This window comes from Mytilus trossulus, chromosome 9 (assembly GCF_036588685.1).
Source record: "Mytilus trossulus isolate FHL-02 chromosome 9, PNRI_Mtr1.1.1.hap1, whole genome shotgun sequence".
Classification (NCBI taxonomy): Eukaryota; Metazoa; Mollusca; class Bivalvia; order Mytilida; family Mytilidae; genus Mytilus; species Mytilus trossulus.
Window position 1 is genome coordinate 19,738,162 of NC_086381.1, and position 10,680 is coordinate 19,748,841.

Genomic DNA, 10,680 nt, shown 5'->3' on the forward strand with positions numbered 1-10,680 from the left:
AACGAATAGGTAACGAATAGGGAATAGGGAATAAGTAACGAATAGGGAATAGGGAATAAGTAACGAATAGGTAACGAATAGGGAATAGGGAATAAGTAACGAATAGGGAATAGGGAATAAGTAACGAATAGGGAATAGGGAATAAGTAACGAATAGGGAATAGGGAATAAGTAACGAATAGGGAATAGGGAATAAGAAACCAACTTGACGTCCATGACCACTAGTTTCTTCAAAAAAAATATACTTATTGATTAACTTACACATGCGCAGGTGCGCATACACACATGAACACACAAAAGTTAAACAAGACAATGCAAATGAAAATTTTGAAATATTTTATTTACATATGGCTTATCAATAAAAAATGTATCCACATTAAGTTTTAATACCCTAACAAACAAACAATAAATATAATCGTGCAAATGATTTTACAAGACAGTCATAAAAATATACTTTATCATCCCACAGCAATATATAATCATTCTTCATTCATTCAATTAAAACTTTAAAACTGAAACAATATACAAATTCAGAAGATTCTTTCATTGATAAAACTAAACTCTGGTCATAATATTATGTTACACTACTTATAATTTGGCACATTTATATTGAGAATTGATTGAATTGTGAGACAAATGCCTCCCTGAAGATATAACAAATAAATATCAAACAGTATTGTATGAATATGAGGACAATGTCATATAAGCCCTGTCACATGGGCATGCACATCTTATTATGATTCTCCATAAAAAGTACAGTTATGAATGAGACAGCAACGATGGACAAAAAATATAATGACAACTCATCTAGAGGACAACATGCATACAGTCGTCCGTTCTCGTACTTTGAAAGTTGTAATAAATTAAACATAAATTGGTCTTGTATACCAAAAACGTAAGATTGACGTAAGAAAATATGGAAGGGGAATCTGATTTGAGACAGACACATAATTGGTGTTAAAGTTGTGGTTTTATTTCTCGACAAGCAACCCTCTCCTAGTAGATAAACAAAAAAAGTACATAAAAAATATGAGCGGTGTCGGATAGAAATCGTCCTTAAGCAAATCATTACCTTTTTCTGGTTGACAAAATCTCTATGCAAAATCAGCGACTGTTTGAAAATTAGGTTGATATAAGAACCCTACAAAACAGTCCAAAAAATCATCTTATATTTCATTTTTCAATAGATACCAGAGGGACAGTCAAACTAATGTACAAATATACGTACATTAGGTCGATTTCTATCAGACGCAGATCATATTAATTATAATGTGTAAAGTTCAACGGAACCCAGTGTTTCGCCTACTTTTGCTGTTAATTGCAAGAACAACAAAAATGAGGACAAAAAGAAGAAAATATTCTTCTCGATACTATCTTTTAATGGTAAGAATCTTCTGACCAAGTTTGGTAAAAATCCAGATATATTTATAATCTATAAAATTTAAAAAAAACACTAAATGCGGAACAACAGATAGAAGCTTTTATAGGTACTAGCTTTTGATCATAAACAAGTGTCTGTCCAAATTTCGTACAAATCTATGATAGTTTAAGAAAGTTGTGAACATTTTTAAAACTTTAACTACAAAGATAATGTGATGTTTTCTGGCAGAAAACTTAGTCCATTTATAAGTAAAATACGGAAATATGTGATTTTATTTTTACAAAATTTACTTCTGGATACTATCTTATGAACATAAACAAGCTTCTGTCTAAGTTTGGTAAAAATTTAGGCTAGTTTTTTCAATTTAAACTCCTCGAAAATTCATTCGTCAGATATTTGATTAAACATAATAAACATTGAGTACATCAATTTTTTTTTCTCAATTTGTATTATTGTTCTTAAAGCTATGCCCCATTTGATGCCTCAATATAATTATATCTGCGAACTAGGACTTTGACCAGTTTCCATACATACCATATGGCTTTGTTGATCACACTCATTTGCATCTGTAGGCTGTCCGTATGTTCCTTTCGTATGATTTTCTGCTTGCTGCCTGTTTTCAATAATTGTACAAAATAAAGACCGAATTTTGTCTATTAAATGACAATTATTCTCAACTACCATTGACACAGCTACGATAACAATCAAGCAGGTAAAGATCCCACCTATAGTGAGTGATATGGTGTTTTCTTCCTTGCAGTCTTTTTTGTTCCCTTCTTCACAGTCTGTTTTAATCCCTTCTTGGCAGTCTGTTTTATTCCCTTCTTGGCAGTCTGTTTTATTCCCTTCTTGGCAGTCTGTTTTATTTCCTTCTTGGCAGTCTGTTTTATTCCCTTCTTGAGCGTCTTCTTGGTTCCCTCGGAGTGTACTACATTGTTTAATAAGTGTAGAGTGATTATCTCTACACAAAGTTAAGGCAACAAGTGCGTATTTGAGTGTATTAGTCAGTGGCATAGGGAAACATTTTATGATAATATTTCCAATGTCACCACGAACTTCAACAATATAAACGAAAATCCATTGAACGTGTCGAGGCCGTACACACGCACTGACTACTTTACAAGTTTCTCGACTCGGCAGGAAATGTTCCTTTAAATCATCTATGCAACTAACAGCTGAATTATTATTCACTTCTTCTCGCAACTTTTGAAAAACGGTTAATCCATTTAACTTGGGATCTTCTTTTAAAATTAACTGGCTGAAATTGGAATAAAATTCAGTCTCAGTCCCTGATGATATTGGAAATACAAGATTGCTAAAATAAAGTTTACTGGTCCGATCAAAGACGAAATAAGGGTATCTCAGGTCATGTCTACTCCTACCACAGAACTCATAAAGATTTCCCTGCAAATCAGGAAGGCAGTGAAAAACCTCTAATGAATTTGTACAGTTTTTCTCTTTTTCTTTTCTATATTTTCCTGTAGGGCAAATGGTAACTGGTGTCACTGTAAAATTTTCTGGTACTTCCTCAACTGCGCAATTACTTATACTTTCTACAAGTAGGTCACTATTCATTGCCAATAAACATATGATATTTAACATACGACACTGCATTTTTCTCTGCAAATTAAGAAAAAAAATATAACAAATTTTATATACATAATATAAATTACGCAAAGATCAGTCTGTTTGACATACTTGAAATATGGGCAGACAATTTGGTTAAAATGTTTCCCTTTCCAAATATGACTTACATGTTAGCCTCAATTGTCACAACTCTGATAACTGAATCTCAAATCAGCTATTTCGTAAAAATAGTTACATGTATACGTATACATTTTAATATTTATATGTAAAGGCCATTGTGCATTCATTTCTTTCATTTTGGAACTAAATACAGATTGTATAAACTATCTATTAGAATTGTAAAACTAGTAATGATAATTAATGCAATTTATTTTTTTTTGAAAATCATGTACTCGTTATTGTTTTGTTGATTCGTGTTGTTCAATCTTGGTGTTTTGTTTTAAATTTGTTTGTTTGTTTGATAATAGCTTTCTTATTTGTTTTTGATTATAGTTTTTTGTAAACATTCTAGACTAAAGCATTACAGTTTAATATACTGTTTTAGCTTTCTAACTATTTTGATCTGAGTGTCACTGATGAGTCTTATGTAGACGAAACGGTGTCTTGCGTATCATATATTAAAACTATTTTAATAAAATACGCGCAGCTTGCTACGACCAGAGATGTCGAATCCTGAACAGTTGTACACTGTATGGACACTACATTCAAGATTGATACAGCTATGCATTTGGATTGTAATTAAATATTTGACGCAGCACAGGTTTCTGTCGCCAAATAAATGTGGCAAAGGGCTAAAAAATATTGTAAAAGTAGACTTCTACCTAATATTTTCAAAAATCCAAAATCTGAATACACGGTCAGAATTAGAATATCCAACTACATGAAGATTTTTATTAATTTATTGTTTAAATTCAATATAGAATGAAATTCAAAACAGTGTGGCAATTGATTGACATATCAAATTCATCCATTGACTGGGACAATTTACGTGAATGTTTGTCTGTAACGACCACTGTTCACGACGTACCTACGATAGACATTTAAACTGTGGGGTAACCAAAGGTTTCTAAACGCCTTTAATTATAAAATAATTCGAAAAATTAATCAGGAATAATCTTAATGTTTTGATTTATATAATTGATATAAATCAAAACATCGTGTTATTTCTGATTAATTTTTTGAATTACTTTATTTAGGTGTTGAGAACCTTTGGTGACCCCATAGTTTAAGAGTATTTTAAAAGTGCATAGTGAGCATATGATTGACACATTGAATTCATCCATTGACTAGGACAATTTAGGTGAACGTTTGTATGGTAGACGTCTACTTTCGTGGTCGTTACATACAAACGTTCACCTAAATTGTCCTAGTCAATGGATGAATTCAATGTGTCAATCAATGGCCACAGCCACACTGTTTTGAATTTTATTCTTTATATAAATTTCAAATAAAACAAGGTTTAATTTTGATCACGATTTGAAACTATTTGAAAACTGGACCCAAAAATCATAAATCTTAAAAACACATTTCGATTCTACATTTCAAATAACCCTTAGAACTCGTTTTTTTTAAAAAATAAAACAAAGTTTAAATTTGTACGACCATAATGAGAACCAAATTTGAAAACAGGACTCAAACCAAAAATATAAAAAAACACGATAATCTTCCCTTTATCAATGAACCAAAATTATTCAATTCTTTTTTAAATCAAACAAAGTTTTATTTGGGACCCTTTTGGCATTAATGTGGACTAATTTGAAAACGAGGCCCGAAATACAACTTTAATTCACGGTTAGAGTACTAACCATAAAGAACCAATTCAAAACATTGAAATAAACCTCATTGAAAATGGTAAAGAAATAAGCAATTCATACAAAGTATTGTGAGTGTCCCCTTTTCAATAAACGGTTATGGCCATTATCCCAAAATTCAAAACCAATCATCCTTTTATGGAATGAAATATTGTCGTGCAATGTCATAGAGATCCATAGACTTATACACAAGTATTTCCTTATTCTTAAAAGGGTTGAGTCATAACCCCAAAAAATCAATCCCAACCTTTTTGTGATGTATGGAACATTGAAATACAATATAATAGAGTTCCATACATTTGTACACAAGTCATTGTCCGTACAAAAACGTCAAATCAAAGCGATAGAAAAGTTATATTAATAAAATATGATGACAGACAATTCTTGTTCCTGTCTCTTTGAATAAATACGTTTCTGGTGGTTTTGATAATGAGCGGAACAAATGAATATTGTTTTTATATTTACCACATAACCACTAGTGATTATGAGGAAAATAATTTTAACGTATTATCGAAAAATTGAGATAGATTAATACACGAGTAGTAAATAACCTAACATTAGGATAAGTAGTTATTTAATTTTTTGAAAGACTATACATGTATGATTTAATATGCACACGAAGTTTTCAACGTTTGTTGTTTTCAAATTTGTTTTTTCACTAAAAAGTTAATTTTGAATAGCTCCAATAAATCTCAATAGAGTCAACAGATAGAAATGTTATTTGAAATTACGATCGGATGATACAAAATTTGAGGAAGTTAAAGATAAATGTGTATTTGATTTGCTGGTTGAAGTAAATGAAAAGAATAAGTTGAAGCAGATGATTTTAAAAAAAAAGATGTATGATTTATTTGTCATTTGTATTTATGAGGAACAGTCGTTTTCTTAAAACAAAGGTGGACTGATGTTTTTTAAAATGTGAACTACTTGTAAAATGTTTAGATTGGAGATTAGTAAAAAGTGTTTAGACTGATGTCCAACAAGAGGAAATTGAGTATTCAATATATTAACATTGCCCAAATCATGGTAGTTTCATAGTAACTCTACCATTAGCATACTGTTCTACAACTGCAATATGTAGGACCCCATAACATCATATTTTAATAGATTTAAGCAAGACTGTTAATAAGTATCTTAATTGTATGGACACAACATTCAAGCTGAATCCAGCTCTAAATTTGGATTGTGATTAAATAGTTGACACAGCATAGGTTTCTGACACAGAATGGATGTGTTCTGATGAACTTAAAATTTTTGTTTTCTCTTTGAGCAATTCACTATGCTATTGAATATCAATCCTCTCAAAAAAATGTTTGAAGACATTTTCTTTTTATTTATGAAATAACTAATAAGAAAAATTGACCCCAAATTTTGTTTTCACATCCCCCTTTCCCTTATTCCAAAACTGATTACAATTCAAATGTTTAACGAAGTTTGCAACAATAACTACTCATTTAAATACATCATACAATATTAAGATGTAAAAAAAGTGCTTGGTATCACTGAATGGTAAAGATTGTTTTAATTTATCAGTTGGTAGTAAAAAGTGAAAATACATTGTATATAACAAAGATTTAAGTTGTTTCTGGACAAAGAAAGATAACTCCAATAAAAAAAATTCTTGCTATTGCACAATATTGTGCAATTAGATATTTCTTGCTTACTATTCTGGACAAAGAAAGATAACTCTAATTAAAAAACAATTTGCTATTGCACAATATTGTGTAATTCGATATTTCTTGCTATTGTGCAATACTGTGCAATTAGATATTTCTTGCTTACTATTCTGGACAAAGAAAGATAACTCTAATTAAAAAAAAAATTGCTATTGCACAATATTGTGCAATTCGATATTTCTTGCTATTGCGCAATACTGTGCAATTGAAATTACTTGCTATTGCACAATACTGTGCAATTGATGATTTCTGGCTATTGCGCAATACTGTGCAATGGAAAATTTCTTACTATTGCACAATACTTAATATAGTAATTCTAGATCCTGATTTGGACCAACTTGAAAACTGGGCCCATAATCAAAAATCTAAGTACATGTTTGGATTCCCCAAGAATTCAATTTTTGTTATAATCAAACTCAGTTTAATTTTGGACCCTTTTGACTTTAATGTAGACCAATTTGAAAACTGGATAAAAAATTAAGAATCTACATACACAGTTAGATTTGGCATATCAAAGAACCCAATTTATTCAATTTTTGATGAAATCAAACAAAGTTTAATTTTGGACCCTTTGGGCCCCTTATTCCTGAACTGTTAGGACCAAAACTCCCAAAATCAATAACAACCTTCCTTTTGTGTTCATAAACCTTGTGTTTAAATTTCATAGATTTCTATTTATTTATACTAAAGTTATGGTGCGAAAACCAAGAAAAATGCTTATTTGGACCCCTAATTCCTAAACTGTTAGAACCAAAACTCCGAAAATCAATCCCAACCTTCCTTTTGTGGTAAAAAACTTTGTGTCAAAATTTCATAGATTTCTATTTACTTTTACTAAAGTTACTGTGCGAAAAAAAGGAAAATGCTTATTTGGGCCCTTTTTGGTCCCTAATTCCTAAAATGTTGGGATAAAAAAAAACCAAAATCAATCCCAACCTTCCTTTTGTGGTCATAAACCTTGTGTTAAAAATTCATAGATTTCTATATACTTTTACTTAAGTTAGAGTGCGAAAACTAAAAGTATTCGGACGACGACGACGACGACGACGACGACGCAGACGACGACGCCAACGTGATAGCAATATACGACGAAAATTTTTCAAATTTTGCGGTCATATTAAAATGAAATACCAGGATTCAAATTTTGTATTTACACCAGACGCGCCTATTGTCTACAAAAAAGATTTATCAGTGACGCTCGAATAAAAAAAGTTAAAAACGTATTCAGTTTTTTTATCGATTAGATGATCACTTACCATTTTGAATTTATTTTCCCTGGATATATGTAATATCAGTACCTATTGGACAATAGCGTTGTTTTCATGGTAAGCAAACTATTATCCGGCCAACAGTGTCACCATTTGATTTTTGTGTGTGTATAATTTGATGTTTTCTACGATAGTTGGTAATTGCGTAGGAATAATTCATTAGTTATTAGTTTGACTGTATCAAACAGAGCAATTATACGTCTTTAAATTCTCTTGATTAAAGAATGTTATGCCCCCTGAAAATAGAAAACAATAAAAAATATTCTATTTTTCACACCTCAACGTCAACGATTTATAGATACAAGAATCCATTGTAACCTACCGAATTAGATTTTTTACCTTATTTGTAATAATATAAGCAACAAGACGGGTGCCACATGTGAAGCAAGATCTGCTTACCCTTTCACAGCACCTGAGATCACCCCAGTTTTTGATGGGGTTCGTGTTGAGTGTTTTCTTTGTTTTGTGTTCTGTACTATTATTTGTCTGTTTGTCTGTTTATTTTTAGCCATGGCGTTGTCAGTTTATTTTCAATCTATGAGTCGACTGTCCCTCTGGTATCTTTCGTCCCTCTAAGCAACACAAACCCAACCAAAAACTGTGGGTGATCTCAGTAGCTCCGCGTGTGGCATCCGTCGTGTTGCTGATGTTACTACAAATCCAGTAAATTGTCTAATTCGGAAGGTCATATTCATGAAAAAGGATGGGTTTTGTAGGTACGAAATAAGGACCATATCCGATATCATCTGTGAAACAGTTATTCCATAACAGTCAACCAACTTGTGATGGCGTCCGTAAAATTTACGAAGGAATGATTTCAACTTCACCAGTTGAGGGTTAGGGTTGAAGTCTCACACAACATATTTAATCCAGACACTTGTTTGTGCCTGTCCCAAGTCAGGAACCTTGGTCTTTGCTAGTATTGTATGTTTTTTATTATTTCATTATATGTTTTGGAGTTTAGTATGACGTCCATTCACACTGAAATAGTACACTTTTTGGTTTAAGGACCAGGTGCGGGATTTTCTCGCTGTGTTGAAGGCCTCCTGCTGTTCTTTGTCCTTTGGTTTGGTTGTTTTCACTTTGACACATTCATAGTTTCCGTGCTGAAATTATTCATAAGTTTTCAAACAACTGATCAACAATCATGAAAGTTTTTAAGAATATTTTAAGGCTTACAGAAATAACATTACTTAATTACTTAGCTGTTATCTCAATCCGATTTAATCATTATTATCACAGGAAAAATAAACTTACCTTCAAGTTAATGACTTTGCACATCGTGTCCTTTTCAAAGTCCTCACTTTAACTGCAACTATTTTAGTTCCAAATACTAATAACTTTTCACCACACAAGTTCAACAGTCGTCTCATTTGTGAACTTTCTCGACAATTCTATGAGTTCAACAGAAAACACGCACTTTTTATTATTACACAACAGGAAAAATCCCCTTAACTAAAAATAAAATTCGTCACAATCCTTTAAAGAAAACTGCCGAGATGTTAAAAATGGACAAAGAATGTGTAATTGTGACCTATTTTTTCTTCAAAATTTGTTATTTTTTAACAGTCTTATTTTACATATTTTGCACCAAACAATTCGGATTTAAGTCAGTTATAAATGCGGAATAATAAATTATGATTTTGTAATGATTTGTAATAGATTGTTGGGATTGGTGTTATGATTCGGTTTTAAAGGTCAGCTAGTAGGTTAAAGTTATTTATGATTTTGGTCATTTTGTGTATATGTATTTATAGTTCGTTTTTTAAAATACTATTATAACTCCATGCTTGTGTAAACAAACTGTGTATAAAATGTTTTTGAAATATGGCGATTTACAGGAAGCCTTCTGATCGAGAGAAAAAGAAATAATGTTTTTGACATAATCAAAAACACTGACAGTTTATTCAATTTAGGTTTGGCTTTTGGATTTTACCCTCAGACATCCCTTTCCAGCAATAAAACTGAGATAAAAATCCCATCTGCTCAACCCTGCAGAAGGTTTGCTGATAGGACTGCATACATAATCAGTTAGGTTTGGTCGAAAGTTAACTTTAATTTGTCATCCCTATCCTGTTTTCTGAATGTTAAAGAATCCTTGCAAACAAGATAACATTCCATTATTAGACAAACAGCTGTTTTTGGAAAATATACATAAAAGGGTATACGTTTACAGTGAAACATGGTGTATCAAATGGTTATAATATTTTTGAACTTGTATCAATAGATACTACATTTTGATAATGTATGAACAAATTCTATTATTTTTATTTTAGACTCCCATACCACCTTAAAAGGAATATCAACGCAAATATACAAGTTGTCACATCAACCATTTTTTCTACACATATTATTTGCCTTTATTATATTGTTTGTGTACACATTAACATTGTCAACTTTCTGTTTAGTTTAAAACTTGTAATCACAATAATAGCTGCTTTACAAAATTACAAATAGTAAAACAGACATCGGACTATATTGTTTATTATTTTATATAATCTAGGAAACAATTTAGCGGTAAAATTTTTGGAAAGTTGATAAGAAATGTTTTCAATTTTTCGGTTAAAGTCTTTCGGAAATTTCATGTTTGCCTTCAAATACTTACATTGCTTTGGATGTTTTTAATGAAATCATAAGATATGAACATCGGTAAACAATAGTGTTGCTTTCAATTTTCAATTACACGAACATTTCAATTTTCCTTAGAATAACACATAAAAGTGTAAATAACCGACATAGGAAGGTTTAGACATAATTTGAACAAAACTTGAGTATTCGTGAATGTAATGCATTAAATATTATTTCAAACCTAACACGAATAAAGTAAATAGCATTTTAAAATATGACTTGTCTTTGCGATATTGGTAAACATTCCTTGCTAACATCTTCACATTAAAATGACAGTATAGTGTTGTTCCATCAATAAAAATTGATGACTTACAATATACGAATAATTAG

At 31.1% G+C, this 10,680-nt stretch overlaps 1 protein-coding gene across 1 annotated transcript; it reads right to left on the bottom strand.

Moving 5' to 3' along the window:
• Nucleotides 1–318: 318 nt before the first annotated feature.
• LOC134685269 (uncharacterized) lies at nucleotides 319–9,145 on the bottom strand. Its single transcript, XM_063544865.1, has 3 exons — nucleotides 8,980–9,145; nucleotides 7,711–7,958; nucleotides 319–3,000 (listed from the first exon to the last, which is right to left on the bottom strand). The coding sequence occupies exons 2-3, from the start codon at nucleotides 7,711–7,713 to the stop codon at nucleotides 1,873–1,875; spliced, it is 1,131 nt and encodes a 376-aa protein (XP_063400935.1). The 5' UTR covers nucleotides 7,714–7,958; nucleotides 8,980–9,145; the 3' UTR covers nucleotides 319–1,872.
• Nucleotides 9,146–10,680: the final 1,535 nt, after the last annotated feature.